The sequence below is a fragment of the Drosophila serrata genome, unplaced genomic scaffold (genome assembly GCF_035046125.1).
Source record: "Drosophila serrata isolate PLE 108 unplaced genomic scaffold, ASM3504612v1 contig_130, whole genome shotgun sequence".
Lineage (NCBI taxonomy): Eukaryota > Metazoa > Arthropoda > Insecta > Diptera > Drosophilidae > Drosophila > Drosophila serrata.
The window spans coordinates 102122-119393 of record NW_028257028.1 but is presented as its reverse complement, the minus strand read 5'-3'; the positions used below and the strand labels follow the sequence as shown (position 1 = coordinate 119393).

The window sequence follows — 17272 nt, the reverse complement described above, 5'->3', positions numbered from 1 at the left end:
TGGAGAAGCATTGTTTAATTAAATTATTGAGGGATTTTCCAACCAACAAAGAAATGAATCAAACGCGACGGAGTTTGGCAGTCTGCTATTAAAATTGATTTTTTTAGATAAATGAAAAGAAAAATATTAAAGATTCAAATCTTTTTGATCAATTTCTATAAACTACGCTATCAGTCCTAGTAATCCGATTTGGTTAACATTGAAACCAAAGTTCTTAATAATAAAAAAATTTCCATATCTGAGGGGACATGAAAATATGGTAAAATACAGCGAAGTTCTTAATTCTTTTATAAATTTCGCGATCGTCCACTTCTTTATTGCGGTGCAAATACCCTCCAAGGATTTAAAAATGAAGGAAGTTGTTTTTAAAATATCAAAAACGGTCACAAGGCGGAATAATTTAAATTAAATATACCAAAAATACTAATGTTGAAAAAATATCGGTAATCGACATTCCAACAATGCCGGCCAATGGTAAGCTATTTATAATACCAGTGAAATTAAAAGAGCTCCTGTTTAATTTTTTAAGCGTCACGTTTATTTGTAGTCAATATAGTAATGTTAACTAATATATCATTCCCATACAAAACACTTTGGCATTGTCTACGAAATTTCTGAACACTTTACGTCAATTGGTTGCGATTTAAACGTTCAAGTAGTTCAAAGCAGTGTGACCTGCTGCTGGGTTGATCGATGTTTAAAAGGTAATATCGATTATTGGCTGATTTATCATCGATGTTTTAGCAGTTGGTCACACTGCTCGGATTGTGACGTTCGCGTGGCTGTGTGCTGCTTTTCAAGGCGAAAGAAGCGAAAAAGCAGAGAAGGCAGAACAAGAAGCGAACATTAGAGAACTGAAAAGAGCCTTCCACTTTCCACACACTGGCAGACAGCAACTACACACTGCCCGGAAAAACTGTCGTATTGTGCGCAACATCAACGTACGGGTCGGACGGAACAAAATTGAACGGGGTCCGAAAGTGAGGAGCAGGGGAAAAACGAACAAAAAAAAAAACGCCGAGCAGCAGCAACGGTGCAAAATGAGCGGAGATGTGGCTGCCGAAAATGTAAGTTTCCGAGAAAATTCCTTCCTTCACTTTTCGCCCCGCAGGCAGGCGGGCGAGCGGGCTGGCCTCTTCATTTTATGTAATTAAACCGAAAGACAAGTCCAAACGTGTTGAATAGGCGCCTGCCTGCGCCTTCCTGCCTGCCGCAAAGTAATAAAATTTAAAAATGAAAAGGCAAGACAATACAAAAAGAAACCCAGTTGCAAGTGGTGCTACGCAGTCGGCGTCGCTGCTCGCAGTGCGTACGGTACGAACATTTTGCTGGCAGAGCCACAGCAGCGCAAAGCAAAAGCAACAAAAAGGCCTTTTGGTAATTGACGAAAATGGCGACAATGCAAGTGGCAAGTGCGGATGCGGGACGGGAGGTGGCTGGTAGTGGGCGGGGAGGAAGGAGAAAAGCCGAACAGACGAAACGAAATGTATTTGGCACAGTGTGACCGCTCGCGATATACCAACTCAGTATTTTTTTGTTTGTAGCTACCTTTCTTTTCCTTGTTTTTTTTTGTCTTTGATCACTCAACCCTTTTGACCCCACGGGGCGGCTGTAACTTCGAAATTATCCAATATATGCAGGGTTCACTTTTAACTCGGGTGTTTTAACACAAATATTTATATTAGCCTTGCAGTTTGTTGATGTTTTCCCCTTGGCCGTGGTGTGGTCACACTTGGTCACCTTGGTCAGCGGCAGCAACAACAAAATAATTCAAAATCACATGTGTTTGTTGTTGTTGTATCTCATTACTCTTCTCTTTTTGTATGTAATTGCAAGTGTCCCATTTTGCAATTACAAATCCCACGTACATACATCTTGATATTTGTGATAAGCGAGATTTGCCACCCCAATAATAATAACAACAACAACAATAACACACCCCGGGTGTGCAAGTGTGTGTGCCCACGTTGAAAAAAATAAGAGTACAAAATTATGCTATAAAACGCAGTCGATTTTCTGTATTCTCCAGTGAAGCGGTGTGTGTGGGTTTGCAAGGTGGTGTGTGCGTGTGCCATTGTTTGGCATATGTTTCTTAACCTATTCCAACCGATAGCCCGATTTCGATTCCCATTTCCCACTCGGAAGCAGGAATCTTGGGTCGCCATCGCTCTGTGCTCGGTGCTCTGCTTCTTCGAACATCTCTAATGTTGTTGTTGTTTCCCATGAATTTTCCTACGCGGCATTTGTTAGGGTTGATTTTTCACCACGTGGTGAGCGCACACACACGCAGGCCGCACGACTTTTAATCGGAATCTAAAGTGAGGAAGAAAATCATAAGTAATTCTTAACAAAAGTGAAAAACGTACAAGGCGGCGAAGCAGTAGCAGCAGCAGCAGCAGCAGCAGCTGGAAAGACATGACGAATGCACAGGTTTCTGGCTCGATTATACCCTTACTTTCCTCATGCTCCACTCTTGTCTACATCTTGTAATTTTTCTCTATATCTTTCTCTCTCTCTCCCTCCTTTGTAGAACATCCACGCACAAAATGGTGGCAGCTGCGAGATGGTGCAGTCCAACGGGGTGACCACCAATGGACACCACCACCAGTCCCAGAACCACCACCACCACCACAGCAGCAGCGGCGGCGGCGGCAGTAGCAGTGGGAGCAGCAAGCATAAATCCTCCAGCAAGGACAAGCATCGTGATAAGGACAGGGAGCACAAGAGCTCCAGCTCGTCCAGCTCGTCCAAGGATCACAAGAGCAGCAGTCGGTATGTGTGAGGTCTAAAGATAATGGAATATAATGTAGGGCGAAAGAGCAGATTGGTTAGAATCTTCTGGAAGACGTAGATTCTCTTAGGATAAGATTGTAACAGAAGAAGTAATGGGATCGTGTAAGATAGAAAGGAAAACTTACATTATATATCCTCCTGGAAATGTACGGGAACATGTGGATCAAGGATGGAAGCTAAAGAGGTAGGGTAAGGGCAGTTAAATAGTATATGAATGAATCCGATTTATAGTATATTTACAAAGCATACAAAATGGCAATCCCCGTTTAGCTTGATTCAATTATCTATGCAAACAACATAGTTATGATCACTTGACCTCCTTTTCACCCGTGAGAATGAACGATAGCCCGCAGAGCTACGCTTTAAACACACAGACAATAGTTATGCCGGAGCCGAGCTAAGCCTAAAATAATCAACTGCAAAACTGTTATAATAACAATTGTATTTTCACCCATTTTCTAGCGACAAGGATCGCCACAAGAGCAGCAGCAGCAGCAGCTCCTCGTCAAAACATCGCGACAAGGACAAGGATAAGGAGCGCGACAGCAGCAGTAGCAACTCACACCGCAGCAGCTCCTCATCGAGTCATCGGGAAAAGGATGGAAGCAGCAAACACAAGTCCTCCTCGTCATCGTCGTCCTCTTCCGGCCACCATAAGAGCTCCTCGAAGGATAAGGAGCGACGTGACAAGGACAGGGATCGCAGTAGCAGCAGCAGTCGTCACAAGTCCTCATCGTCCTCGTCTAGCTCCCGTGATAAGGAGCGCAGCAGCAGTAGCAGTCACAAGAGCTCCTCCTCGTCATCGTCATCATCGAAGAGCAAACATTCCAGTTCGCGTCACAGCAGCTCTTCCTCCTCGAAGGAAACGCCATCCTACGATGGAGTGTTTGTCAAGCCCGAGCCCGTCTCTCAGCCGGCACTAAACGCAGACGCCATTGATCCCTTCCACATGCAGCAGCAGCCCCTCGGTGGCTACGATACGTCCACCCATGCCAATGTCAACTGCAATGGCAATGGGAACGGCGATTCCATTGATGGCAATAACTACAAGAATGGTTATGAGGAATCGATTGTGGAAATCAAGAAGGAGGATACGAGCTTGAACAACCTGTCGCAGGCCAGCTCCTGTGACTACTCCATGTCCCAGTTTCGGGCCGATGAGCCGCCGTTTGAGGTTAAGCATGAGTCCACTTATGTTGAGGACGATAGCACCATGAACGACAACGATCAGGATCAGGATGAGGACGCGGATATGGACGACGACGAGGAGGATGTGCCGCTGGCCATGCGTAAGCGCAAGCAGGAGGTACTCGAGCCGTCAAATGGCGGCGGCGGCGGCCACGATGACGACGACGACATTCCGCTGCTGGCGCGCAAAAAGATCAAGAAGGAGGCCAAGGAGAAGAACAAGAAGAAGCGGGTCAAAGAGGAGGCCGACGACGACTATGGCAGCGTCAAGCCCAAAAAGAAAAAGATCAAGAAGGTAGGCTTTGTTTAATTTACACTTTAATTTTGTTCTGACGATTGATGACTTATTTTCCGTCTACAGGAGTCTGGAGGAGGAGGAAGTCAGATCAAGACGGAGAATGTTTCGCCCACCAAACGCCAGAAGATCAAGGAAGAGGAGGAGGAGGTGTGGAGATGGTAAGTGAAGATGCTTTTCAAAAGGAAAGGCCATTTTTAGCTCAAAAAATAGGTTAAATTGCAAGTTTTTAAGATTTTCGAGAGATTTTAAGCCGTTTAAAAGTCTATTTTGATAAGGAAAAGCTAACAAACTGTATATTATATATTAGTTTTTCTAAAGTACCTTTGAGGATCATAAAAATAGATAAATGATAAGCTAGCTCTTGTAGGTTCCGATAACTAATCATCCATAATATTCGATACAAATTTAAATCTTCAACTCTTGCTCGTGTATTTATTATAAAATCAATGACTTTGTTTAGCTGCCGATAAGGAACAAGCTTATTTTTATTGTTATTACATTTGAGAGAAGGTTACTTCAGGTGAAAGGCTTTGATTAATCATACAAAAATTTAAGCATCCACTTGGAAAAGGAATAAATGTGGTTGTATATATATATATGTATATACTTTTATAAATATACAGCCCTTGCAACAATAACAAAACAAAAACACGCTGGCTGCCCACGCAACTGAAAATGACGTGTGCACACGTGTAGTGTGTATGCGTGTGCGAATGCCATGTGTTTGCCTGTGAAGTTTGAATGTCACTGACCTACATTTTGAAAGTCACACAGATACGATACACTGTTGCCAGTTTAGCTTAGTTCATGCTATATCTGGAATATTATATATTATATCAGAAAAATTTAACATTTATAGCAAGTGTGCTCTTTTATAAGAAATATAAATGCAGTCTATATTTTAGGAAATATATATATTTACATCTCTATTTCTATTAAAACTTAAAGAATAAGGAAAAAGAGAGAGAGAGAGACAGGCAGACTGTGAGTACCAACAGTTATATAGGGGCGAATACAGTTTGGGGCCCACTGTGCTGGGGGAAACATTCCCCACGAAACGCGTGCGAAGACGACGAACCCCCCACGGGAAAACAGCTGATTGAGCGAGACCGAAAAAGTACAGACTTTGAGGTTAGGTTTGATCCCCACCGCTGTCGCCGCCACCACTGCTTTGCGTAATGTGATAAAACAAGAAAAAACATAAAAAGAAACTGGAAATATAAAGGAAAACAAATGCGCTGGCTGGCGGCGGCAGTGCTTCCATTGGGAAATCGGAGTGTCTGCTTGGTTTTCAGGCAGCAACTGGCCACCGTTGCCACAAACAGGAAGAGAAGAGAAAGGAGAAAGAGCGACGTCGTTCCAGACGAAGAGCAGCAAAGTCGATGGTTAGGAGCTGGTTTTAGGGTAGTATTAGGATAATATTAGGGTATTTTATTATAGGAAATATACATTTTGTTTGCTTTAAAAGTATTATAATCATAACAAGCAATATACAATGGGATTTAATCTAAAAAACTGCTTCCAATTCTACCAAACATATACTAAATACTATTCCCTTCCAATTTTCCAGGTGGGAGGAGGAGAAGCGTGAGGATGGCGTCAAATGGTCCACGCTGGAACACAAGGGACCCGTTTTCGCCCCACCGTACGAGCGTGTGCCGCGCAATGTGCGTTTCTTCTACGACGGAAAGCCCCTGGAACTGTCGGAGGAAACGGAGGAGGCGGCCACTTTCTATGCTAAGATGTTGAATCATGACTACTGCACCAAGGATGTGTTCAACAACAACTTCTTCAAGGACTTCCGCAAGTCGATGACGTCCAAGGAGAAGGAGATCATCAAGGATTTCCGTAAATGCAACTTCCAGGAGATGTTTGACTTCTTCCAGGCGGAATCCGAGAAACGCAAGGCAGCCACCAAGGAGGAGAAGCTGGTGAAGAAAAACGAGAACGAGGCCCTGATCAAGGAGTACGGCTTCTGTATGATCGATGGCCACAAGGAAAAGATTGGTAACTTCCGCCTGGAGCCGCCAGGCCTCTTCCGTGGTCGTGGTGAACATCCCAAAATGGGCATGATCAAGCGACGCATCCAGGCCAGCGATGTGTCCATCAATTGTGGCAAAGACTCAAAGGTGCCGCCACCGCCGCCAGGATCGCGATGGAAGGAGGTGCGCCACGACAACACGGTCACCTGGCTGGCCTCCTGGATCGAGAATGTGCAGGGCCAGGTGAAGTACATCATGCTGAATCCCTCGTCCAAGCTGAAGGGTGAGAAGGATCACATCAAGTACGAGACGGCGCGACGCCTGGACAAGGTAATCGATAAGATCCGTGCCACCTATCGCGACGAATGGAAGTCCAAGGAGATGCGTGTCCGTCAGAGGGCAGTGGCCCTGTATTTCATCGACAAACTTGCCCTCAGGGCGGGCAACGAAAAGGATGAGGATCAGGCCGACACTGTCGGCTGTTGTTCGCTGCGCGTGGAGCACGTGCAGCTGCACAAGGAGCTGAACGGCAAGGAGAACGTGGTGGTGTTCGACTTTCCCGGTAAGGATTCCATACGTTACTACAACGAGGTCGAGGTGGAGAAGCGCGTCTTCAAGAACCTCGAGCTGTTCATGGAGCACAAGAAGGAGGGCGACGATCTCTTCGATCGCCTCAATACCCAGGTGCTCAACGAGCATCTCAAGGAGCTGATGGAAGGTAAGTGCTCGAAGTAAATATTCTCCTTACCGAGAGACTGAATCAATGGGAATTTTGTAGGACTCACGGCCAAGGTATTCCGTACGTACAACGCATCGAAGACGCTGCAAAGTCAACTGGATTTGCTCACCGATCCGAGTGCGACGGTGCCGGAGAAGCTGTTGGCCTACAACCGGGCCAATCGTGCCGTGGCCATCCTTTGTAACCATCAGCGTTCCGTGCCCAAGGGCCATCAGAAGTCCATGGAGAACCTGAAGGAGAAGATAAAGGCCAAGCGCGATGCCATCGATGATTGCGAGGCCGAATATCATGTGAGTATGGCGCAGAACATTAAATATGCTTGAGATTGCTTCTTCAATTTTGCACATTTAACTCAAATTTGACCTTTGCAGGACTTGAAGAAGGCAGCCAAGCGCGGCTCCATGAAGGAGAAGATTAATGCGGACAAGAAGGGCAAACAGCTGGAGCGCCTGAAGGATCAGCTTAAGAAACTGGAATTACAAGAGACTGATAGAGACGAGAATAAGACCATTGCCCTGGGCACATCTAAGCTAAATTATCTCGATCCACGCATATCGGTGGCATGGTGAGTATCGGCTCGAAGTATATCCCTTGACCACTCACTCACCTTCTAACTTGCCCCCTAACCCATTTGCAGGTGTAAAAAGAATGGCGTGCCCATCGAGAAGATCTTTAACAAAACACAAAGAACCAAATTCCTCTGGGCCGTTCACATGGCCGATGAGAATTATCGTTTCTAAAGGCACTCAGCCACACATCGAAGCACAGACAGCGCAACAGAAGCAAGCAGCGGAGCAACGGCAGAAAAACAGGAGCTGAAACCACATGTCTTCTTTCCCCAAACAGTTTATGCAATTGGTAATGCATATATTCAGCTGTTTGGGTTAAGGGGAGACTGCAAAAACCCTTTGATTTAGAGTGAAGGCAGCAAGAGAGAATCTGATTCAGAGAGGGATAGCGATAAAGAGAGAGCTGCTTGCAATGTATTTTTTTCGTTAAAGTCTAACTAAACGAAATGTGCACCACCCATTACCCACACACACACACACACCTGGATATGTGCTATATATGTGCATGATCAGATTGATATGTATGCATATATATACGCATATACTGTATGTTAAATAAAAAGCCAAGCCAAGAGAAGAAGAGGGAGAAAAAACATATTCAAGAAAGCATAATTCTATGAAAGTTACCTTTATTTTTTTTTATATAAATATCTATTATGTTAATTATAAATGATAATTAAGCACAACAACAATAACAGCAACCACAACAAAAAAAAACAAACAAAAACAAAAAAAAACTACAAGAAACGAAAACAACCAAGACGCAAGCAAGATGATTTCTTTGTATGTTTTAACTATAGTTGATTTTGATTTAGCAAAGATGACTTTCACTATTAATTAATATACAATTTATGATTACGTATTTAAATGCTAAACGGAACAGAGATCTGAGAAGGCAGAATAGCATAGCATAATTTATTCAACTCTGAACCCAAGGCGGCCGTTTAACTCCCTAAAAAGAGAACAAGAAATGTAAAATTAAAACAAGGATTAAAAAAGAAAACATTAATTAGTGTTATTATAGAAGTGGTTTTCGTTGTATGTACCTTCGTGAGTTTAGTTACGACTTTCTAAAAATAAACAAATGCTAAATTCATATAAATTTGAAAAACCGTTTTAATATTTTTTTAACTAAGCTATATATGTATACACATATACATATATAGACAGGTTTCAAATTCTGTTCAAGCCACAACAACAACAACCAATTGCAAATCAATCAATGAACCAAAACCACAGAAAAACGAAACTTAAATGAAAAATGGAACTCCATGCTTTAGCATCTAATTAGTATGTGCAATTAAGTGAGCCTAAAACAAAAAGTAAAAATAAAAACAAAAAAAACAAGAGAACCCTGTAAAAATCAAAGAGAATCAAGAAATCTCTCTCTTAAACTGAAAGAGAGTGGAGAGAAGGAGGAGGAAAAGGAGCATCGTAGTGGAGAATCTACACTTTACAACCTTTGTTCAAGCCCATCGTTTATGATTTATATAATATAATAATAATGTCTGTATGTAGCTGTATTTTTAATTATTAAATTAAAACGAAATGATCAAGATGGAAGCCCCCTCACCCCTAGCATAAATTGCAAGATAAAGAATATTGAACTATAAATAAAGAGAGAGGAGACACACACACACATATGATAATTAGTAATTAAAGCAACACACCACACATTTATATACGTATGAATGTATGCTTTCAAAAGGCAATAAAAAAGATACAAAAACAAAAAAAGAAAGTTAAGGAAACATCAACGTTTGTGTCACACTCACTTAAAAAACTTGGCATATTAAAACAACAACAATATCGATGTAAGCTAATAAAAAAAGAAACAAGAAAAAAAACAACTACAACTTATTTTAAAGAAACGAAAACAAAACATAAACGTATAATAAAAAAAAATTTAAGCCTAAGTTATTGTAATTGTAATGGAATGATGCAAATATACATACGACAACCTATATTTAATTTTAAACACGTCTTGTTTCCTCCTTGGGATATTCCGAAATGGGTGCCTGATCTTCGAATTTATACGATTTTTATCTATATACTTTATTATATATATATATATATAAAGTAATGCCTGCTTTTATTTCATTCACCTATACATGCTATATTTACATTTTTACATTCACCGTTTTGCTTTTTCCTCTATTTTTAACGATCGTTTGTATGGCAGCTATATGATATAGTAGTCCGATTTTCATAAAGTTTTACACAAAATTCTAAATTTATAAATAATGTCCATATATTAAGTTTGATGAAAATCAGTTTAAAACTGTAAAAGTTATAGTTGTTTTTCTATAAATCGTCCTATTGTTCCTATGGTAGCTATATATATGTATATATATAGTCCACCGATTCGCCATGCTCCGATTTATATACTAGTATAATTTTATAGAAGAATAACTCCATAGTTTCATTGAAATAGCTTGCTCTTAAATTGGTTCAAAACAAATCTCGCACATGTTTATAATTCCCAACTGGTTCAAACATCCCCGGAACGAAGTGACTGCTGCCGGCCGAGTATCAGATATGTGTTGTGTTACAAAAGTTGCAAGTCATTGTTTATTAGTGTTCAAAGTTAGTAACTGATCATACATACAAACTTACTGGTTATAGATACTTACTGGTCATAGTTACTTACTAATCATAGATACTTACTGATCATAGTTACTTACTGGTCATAGATACTCACTGTTCAGACTTACTTACAGCTCATAGTTAATTAATGTTCAGAGTTACTTAATGATCATAGTTCTACAAATCGTCCGATTGTTCCTATGGCAGCATATATATGTATATATATAGTCCACCGATTCGCCATGGTCCGATTTATATACTAGTATAATTTTATAGAAGAATAACTCCATAGTTTCATTGAAATAGCTTGCTCTTTAATTGGTTCAAAACAAATCTCGCACATGTTTATAATTCCCAACTGGTTCAAACATCCCTGGAACGAAGTGATTTCTGTCGGCCGAGTCTTAGAAATGTGTTGTGTTACAAAAGTTGCAAGTCATTGTTTACAAGTGTTCAAAGTTAGTAACTGATCATACATACATACTTACTGGTCATAGATACTTACTGATCATAGTTACTTACTGATCATAGTTACTTACTGGTCATAGATACTCACTGTTCAGACTTACTTACTGCTCATATTTAATTAATATTCAGAGTTACTTAATGATCATAGTTCTACAAATCGTCCGATTGTTCCTATGGCAGCATATATATGTATATATATAGTCCACCGATCCGCCATGGTCCGACTTATATGTTAGCAAAATTATATAGAAGAATAACTCCATAGTTTCATTGAAATAGCTTGCTCTTTAATTGGTTCAAAACAAATATCGCACATGTTTATGATTCTCAACTGGTTCAAACATCCCCGGAACGAAGTGACTTCTGCCGCCCGAGTCTTAGAAATGTGTTGTGTTACAAAAGTTGCAAGTCATTGTTTACTAGTGCTCAAAGTTAGTAACTGATCATACATACTTACTGGTTATAGATACTTACTGATCATAGTTATTTACTGGTCATAGATACTTACTGATCATAGTTATTTACTGGCCATAGATACTTACTGTTCAGAGTTACTTACTGATTATAGTTAATTAATGTTCAGAGTTACTTAATGATCATAGTTCTACAAATCGTCCGATTGTTCCTATGGCAGCATATATATGTATATATATAGTCCACCGATCCGCCATGGTCCGACTTATATACTAGTATAATTTTATAGAAGAATAACTCCATAGTTTCATTGAAATAGCTTGCTCTTAAATTGGTTCAAAACAAATCTCGCACATGTTTATGATTCCCAACTGGTTCAAACATCCCCGGAACGAAGTGACTGCTGCCGGCTAAGTAGAAGATATGTGTTGTGTTACAAAAGTTGCAAGTCATTGTTTACAAGTGTTCAAAGTTAGTAACTGATCATACATACATACTTAATAGCCATAGATACTTACTTACTGATCATAGTTACTTAATGTTCATTGATACTTACTGTTGAAAGATACCTACTAATAGCATTCCTGGAGTCGATACATATCTATATTTAATATCACAATTTTTTCTACAAATTAAATGTTTTTACCAATTTTGGATATTTTTAAAGATGTAAAAGAACAATATTCATTCTTAGATATTTCAGTCTGAATAAATTGAGAAATTAAAAATATCCTTTTATTCACTCAACTATTCTAAAGTTTAGCAGAATATTAAATGCAAAAGAAGTTTAATCTGCATCAATTTAAATAAAATAACAAATTTATTTTAATATTTGCCCAAAACTTAACAAAAATGTGTACAAAAACTCTAATTTCACAATTTCAAATCGCAACGGCTGGTTATCGATCGCATTATCGATTTTCAGAAATCGCAAAGCGGCGTGGTCACACTGTTCCGAGATTTGACTTTTGCGCTAACGGAAGCGAAGAAGAAGAGAGCCAGGCTTGAGACGCGTTCGTGAAAGGGCCAAAACTACAGAATAATAAGCTAAAACTTGACAACAAACGCAATGCTGGCCACGACACATCGACCGCAGTTGACCAAAATGCGGACTAGCGCGGAGGCGATGGCTTGCCTGGCCCGGGAAAAGGCGCCTGGACAGGTGGTGGCCGCGCAACAAGTGGCTCCTGCGCTCAGCACCAGCAACAACAACAAAGACCTGGCCACCATAATGGATGCGCTGCAGACGGACTACGGGAGCTACAAATATACGGTGTACCGCTGTGCCAGCAAGTTTGTGGCCCTGCAGAAGGTATTTCACAGTAAGTACGAGAGCAGCAACCTCCAAGAGTGTCCTCTGAAATTTGTGAGCATGCGTTCCTATTTTCCAGCTGGAAAAATACCGTATAAGCTGCTGCTGGCGATATTGGAACGCCATGGAATGAGCGGCAGCTGGGAACTGATGGTGCCACCATTCCAGCTGACATCGCTGCTGCACGACGTCTATTTTGCCTGCGAGAAGCTGGGACACTTTGCCCAGGATAGCTGCTATCAACTGGACAGGGCCACCGGAATGCTGGCCAACTTCTTCTGGAACGTCTACGATCCGTAAGGGCTCTCTCTCTCTGACTCTCTCTTCTCTTTATTAAGCCTTCTTCGCTCTATATACTCCAGACAACGTCGACATTCCATCTCCTTGCTGGAGATCAAGATCACCTTCATCCTGCTCTGCAAGCTATACAGCAGTGATCACCTGGTGGCCGACTTCTTTGGTCTGCTGGCTGATCCCAAGACACAGATAATGTCGCGCTACGCCTTCGAGCAACTGCTGGCCACGCTGAGCAAGCTGCTCAGCTATCTGGGCGAGGCCAAGGCCTACGGCGTCCACAATCTGCCCCTGACGATGGAGCAATGCTTTGCCCGCTGTCCCCATGGCATAGCCGGTCTCGGCGAACAGCAGTTCCACAAACTCTGGACGGGAGCGGGCCTTCAGACACGCTTCCTCATCTACGGCAATCTGCTGGCTTTGATCAAGCGCATTGAAGACACAGAGCATTTGATACATAGCAACAGTTGCGCAGGCTGCCGCAAGGAGCACATTGTGGGGATTCGCTTTCGCTGCCAGGTGTGCCGGGACATCTCACTGTGCCTTCCCTGCTTCGCGGTGGGCTTTGCGGGCGGCCGTCACGAGCCATGCCATCGGATGTGTGAAGTCTTTGTGGAGGATCAGCCGCCGCAGCGTTGGACACGGCATTTGGCCAGGCTATGCGGTTGGCTTTGGGTGCCGCGGCGCAAGACGGCCCAGGAGGAGGAGCGTCGTGGCTTCTGCAATGCCCAGGAAAGTGGCGCCGCAGTGGGTCAATCCGCTGTCACGCCCATACCCGCCGAAACGCGGAGTCTTCACGATAAGGAGCAGCAGCAGCAGCACAGCAAGGAAATCCTGCAGCAGCAGCAGGAGTTGTTGTCTCTAACTGGAATGGCCAGCAAGGCCTCGGGCCAGCTGCAGTCCATCATTGATCGTCTATTGCAGCAGAATGCGTGAGTTCTGGAGAGGATTTATTCTCTTTCTGGTTCTTATAATAACCTTGGGTTTTTTTAGGAAACTGGAAACACAGCTTGAAATGGTGGCCACCTCGTCCAGCTCGGAAATCTCCGAGTTCTTGAGTGCACACCAAAGGTTTCTGTTGCAAATCATTGAGGATATGCGACAGCTATCGGTGGGTTTAGCTTTAACGTTTTATTTTTAAGGGAACTTGTGGTAACTTTTTACATTTATAGCGTTCTTCCCCGGCCTCCCTGCCAGGAGCAGCACCACCACCTACAGCTCCAGCTCCTTCATTAACTACTGCCTTGGTTAGCTCCACCTTCTTGAGCTCCAGTACGCCGCAGAGGCAGCAGCTTTTCGATATGTATGCGCCCGTGGGAGCCAATTTGACTCATTCCAGTAAGTACCGACTCCCTTTCAAGGATTCTGGTATACTATCCTTACCTTGTTCATAATCCGTTCTTTACAGTAAATGGAGCCGAGCTGAATCGCAGCTATTTGGAGGCCAACAAGTCGGATTACTCCCTGAACGACATCAGTTTGTGGTTTGATCAGCGTCGAGCCAGCCAGGGACCAGGTTCCCTTCCTTTAGCCCCGGTCTCTGCCCTGCTAGAACGTCAGCAGCCAGGAGGAGTCGGGGCTGCTGCACCGGGAGATGGCATGGTCAACTTTAAGCTGCTGGTGCACAAGGTTAAAGAGATTGTGGAGGATTCCTACAGCGACAATGCCGAGCTATCGGCGGCCACACAGAACCTAGAGAATGTCCTGGACAGCATAATTAAGAGCGAGGAGCAGCAGCGACGCCTGAGCACGTGAAAAAAAGTGAGATTCCAGCCCGACCAAGTCCAACCTTGGACCTGTGAGCTCGTAACTTATTAATGTAGCTTTAGTAAGGGATTTCCAGTTTTTAAATTGTTTACAAATTTAATGCTTTATGTTTATGCTTTAAGTGTACAAAAACAGTCGGACGAGATCGCAATATCATAAAGATTATGGCATGCCACCTATTCCTGATCATTCTGCCTCCTTATCACAGTTGCCGCCAGCACATCGCTGACCATTTGCAGACTTTGGATATGCTGCAGTTGTTCCAGTCGCTTCTCCGCTCCGTTTCCCGTCCGCAGTAGGGCTGTCCAGGCCTGCAGCTCCTCGCCGAGACTTGCTTCCAGTTCGAGAGCAGCGACGTCGTCCGCAGGCGAAGGGTTATGCTCGCTCATCTCGAGCAGGGTGAGATTGCAGTGCAGCTGCAGGAGATCGCGCATCAGGTGGTGAAGGAGCAGGCGCAGACGGGCTTCTGTGGGCGCGTACACGTGCCAATGCTGTCCGGGATCGTCGCGGAGCAAGAGGATGCCGCACCATTGCGACAGCGGCTGGCGGTTGTGGAAGATGCGCTGCACGGAATCAGGGTCAGATGCCAACTCGAAATCGGTTTCCGAGCAGGTGCCATCTAGGAGTTGCAAGTGGGAGGCTGTCGAAGGATAGAAGCTATTAGTTTCCTTTTGAATGTAAAGGTGTGGCACAACTCACTTTGATCCTGCGCCTGGATCAGCTCGAACTGTAGCTTGGACGCCAGCAGCTGCTCGAACCGCGTGCAGTCCTGAGCCGCCTGGAACTCTAGGCGCAAAGTACAATGCGCCTTTTGGGTGACGATAACGGCAAGAAAGTCCTGGTGCAATGTGGATGCGGCAAATGTGGGTGCCTGGGCCTCCATGTCGTCCAGAAGCTTTCTCGCATCCAAACTCACCAAATGCAGCTGCCTGATCTCCGTCGCGGCTTCCGCTTCCAGCTGTTTCTCCTGCACGCTCCTTACCTCATACACCGCCATCAGGTGAAGCTGTTCCGCCTGCAGGAGGTCGGCAAGCCGCAGGCGTACAACCAACACCGCCGAGCACTCGGGCGGCAGCTGTGCGGCCTTTGCCACCTCCCGCCAATTCAAGCGACGACTGTGCTGCTCCTGACATGCCCAGAACTGCGCCAGCTCATCATAATCCTCCGGTGGCTGGCCATCCGCCTGCAGCGGCAGCTCGTACAAGCGATGTTCGAGACTGAGGTTTGGTGGCGGCGGTTCCAGACGCACCAGCGGACGCAACTCCTGCACAATGCTCATCCGATGGCTACCGGCTATGTTGACCAGCAGGCATCCGCAGACCAGATAGTCACCGCACACACGCGTCCACACGTCGCCGAAGCGCCGTAACAGCTGCTTCTCCTCCAGCAACAAGGAACGCTGGCCGGGCGGCCCAAAAGTCTGCAGATCCTGGCTGCGGGCAAAGTCCCGCTGCGTCTGCGCTCGCTGACTAGAGAGCTCCGCCCGGGCGCTATGCACTTGCTGCACCAGGCGCTCAAATTTCTGCGACGACACGGACACTGTGGCGGAGGCGGAGGCAGAGGCGCTGGCCTTGCTGGAGGTGCTGGGGCCCTCGTCCAGCGGGGGCTCCTGAAAGTCCGTGCACAGGCGCTTGCCACTGCTACCGAACTGTAGCTCCACGTAGGCCTGGTAGGGTATGGGGCCGCCAATCATGCGGAACAAGGCCACATCCAGGTGCTGAGCCACCAGCACAAAGTTGCAGCCATGCTCCTTGGGCCGACGTAGGACGAGGAACAGCTCCCAGCAGTGCAGCAGTATATAGATCTGATCCTGCTGCCACACGTATTTGCCTATCTGGATTGGTAGGTCCTCTGGCGACGACAGCATGCTGCAGTCCAACTCCTGGCCATTAAAAGAGTCTGGCTCCTTTAGCAAGAAGTTGCTCACGGGTCCACTGTAGCTCTCCAGCTGCACGGCCCACCGCTGCAACCGAGTACCCCTCAAATCGATGTGATGCAGGAGCTGCTTGCGCCGGAATTCGTAGAACTTTAGGTTCCGAGCGAGCACCAAGCTGGAGGTGGCATTATGTCGATCCCGACCGCGCTCCAGGTGCAGGTTGCGGCTGAAGGCGATGCTCGAGCGCTGCAGAAGCAGCTCCGGCACGTGCTCCTCAACGAAGGGCAGCATGGACGCGGAATCCACAGAGGTAAACAAAGCGGCACAGCATTAAATCAAAGGTCGAGATTTGGCGGGTGCCAGAGATGGCACTATATCGATAGAACGACGAAATCTAGATCGGTGAAGGTTAATTGATAGAGGTGGCAGAACTTTCGATGTTTTTACTACCATATGTTAATTTTCTTTAATTATTATTTTGTTATGTTATGTTAAATATTTTCTTCATAAAGCTGTTCAGCTATTAACAATTGTATTATTTTAATTAATTATTCATAGGTTCCGTTTTCTATCAACAAAGTTAGAAATACTTCGGGGGATTTTGTGAATACAGAACAGTGACATTATTATTATTTATTTTTTTTTAATTTTTGTAATTGTAGAATTTGTTTATTTTGCATTTTGATGACAGGTGTGCAATTGACCTTAGAAGTCGAATTTATTTTTATTTTTGCACAAATTTACCCCATTTTAATTTTAATTTTTTTGATTATAATTAATTGTTGTTTGATATTTCAATCAGAAACCACCAGGAATAGCATCCAAGGGTATGGGACTGGTATACAAGTATTTTAAGAGCCTTTTTTTCTGAACATTTTTTGAACTTTATTAAGCGATATATAAAAAAAAAAACCCCAAGTAATCCGAACTTGGGATTTCAGTTGCGACATATGATTAGAATTATTTATTTATGTGTACATACATAC

At 43.9% G+C, this 17272-nt stretch overlaps 3 protein-coding genes across 5 annotated transcripts; 2 read left to right on the top strand and 1 right to left on the bottom strand.

Annotated features, from left to right (window-relative positions):
• Positions 1-696: 696 nt before the first annotated feature.
• Top1 (DNA topoisomerase 1) lies at positions 697-9547 on the top strand. 3 transcript variants are annotated; one of them, XM_086826081.1, is made up of 8 exons: positions 697-1067; positions 2531-2772; positions 3256-4276; positions 4343-4437; positions 5850-6979; positions 7040-7290; positions 7372-7565; positions 7638-9547. In XM_086826081.1, the coding sequence occupies exons 1-8, from the start codon at positions 1041-1043 to the stop codon at positions 7738-7740; spliced, it is 3063 nt and encodes a 1020-aa protein (XP_086682207.1). In that variant the 5' UTR covers positions 697-1040; the 3' UTR covers positions 7741-9547. The 3 variants fall into 3 exon arrangements, with proteins under 3 accessions (XP_086682207.1, XP_086682208.1, XP_020812071.1); XM_086826082.1 differs by lacking the exon at positions 697-1067 and adding an exon at positions 1571-2430; XM_020956412.2 differs by lacking the exons at positions 697-1067; positions 2531-2772; positions 3256-4276; positions 4343-4437 and adding an exon at positions 4613-5664.
• Positions 9548-12001: 2454 nt separating this feature from the next.
• dah (discontinuous actin hexagon) lies at positions 12002-14589 on the top strand. The gene is made up of 6 exons (XM_020956400.2): positions 12002-12359; positions 12429-12645; positions 12712-13575; positions 13637-13754; positions 13816-13981; positions 14052-14589. Exons 1-6 carry the CDS (start codon positions 12107-12109, stop codon positions 14396-14398), a joined length of 1965 nt encoding a protein of 654 aa, XP_020812059.2. The 5' UTR covers positions 12002-12106; the 3' UTR covers positions 14399-14589.
• LOC110187037 (uncharacterized) lies at positions 14487-16682 on the bottom strand. The gene is made up of 2 exons (XM_020956401.2): positions 15110-16682; positions 14487-15050 (listed from the first exon to the last, which is right to left on the bottom strand). Exons 1-2 carry the CDS (start codon positions 16575-16577, stop codon positions 14587-14589), a joined length of 1932 nt encoding a protein of 643 aa, XP_020812060.2. The 5' UTR covers positions 16578-16682; the 3' UTR covers positions 14487-14586.
• Between the last annotated feature and the right edge of the window lie 590 nt (positions 16683-17272).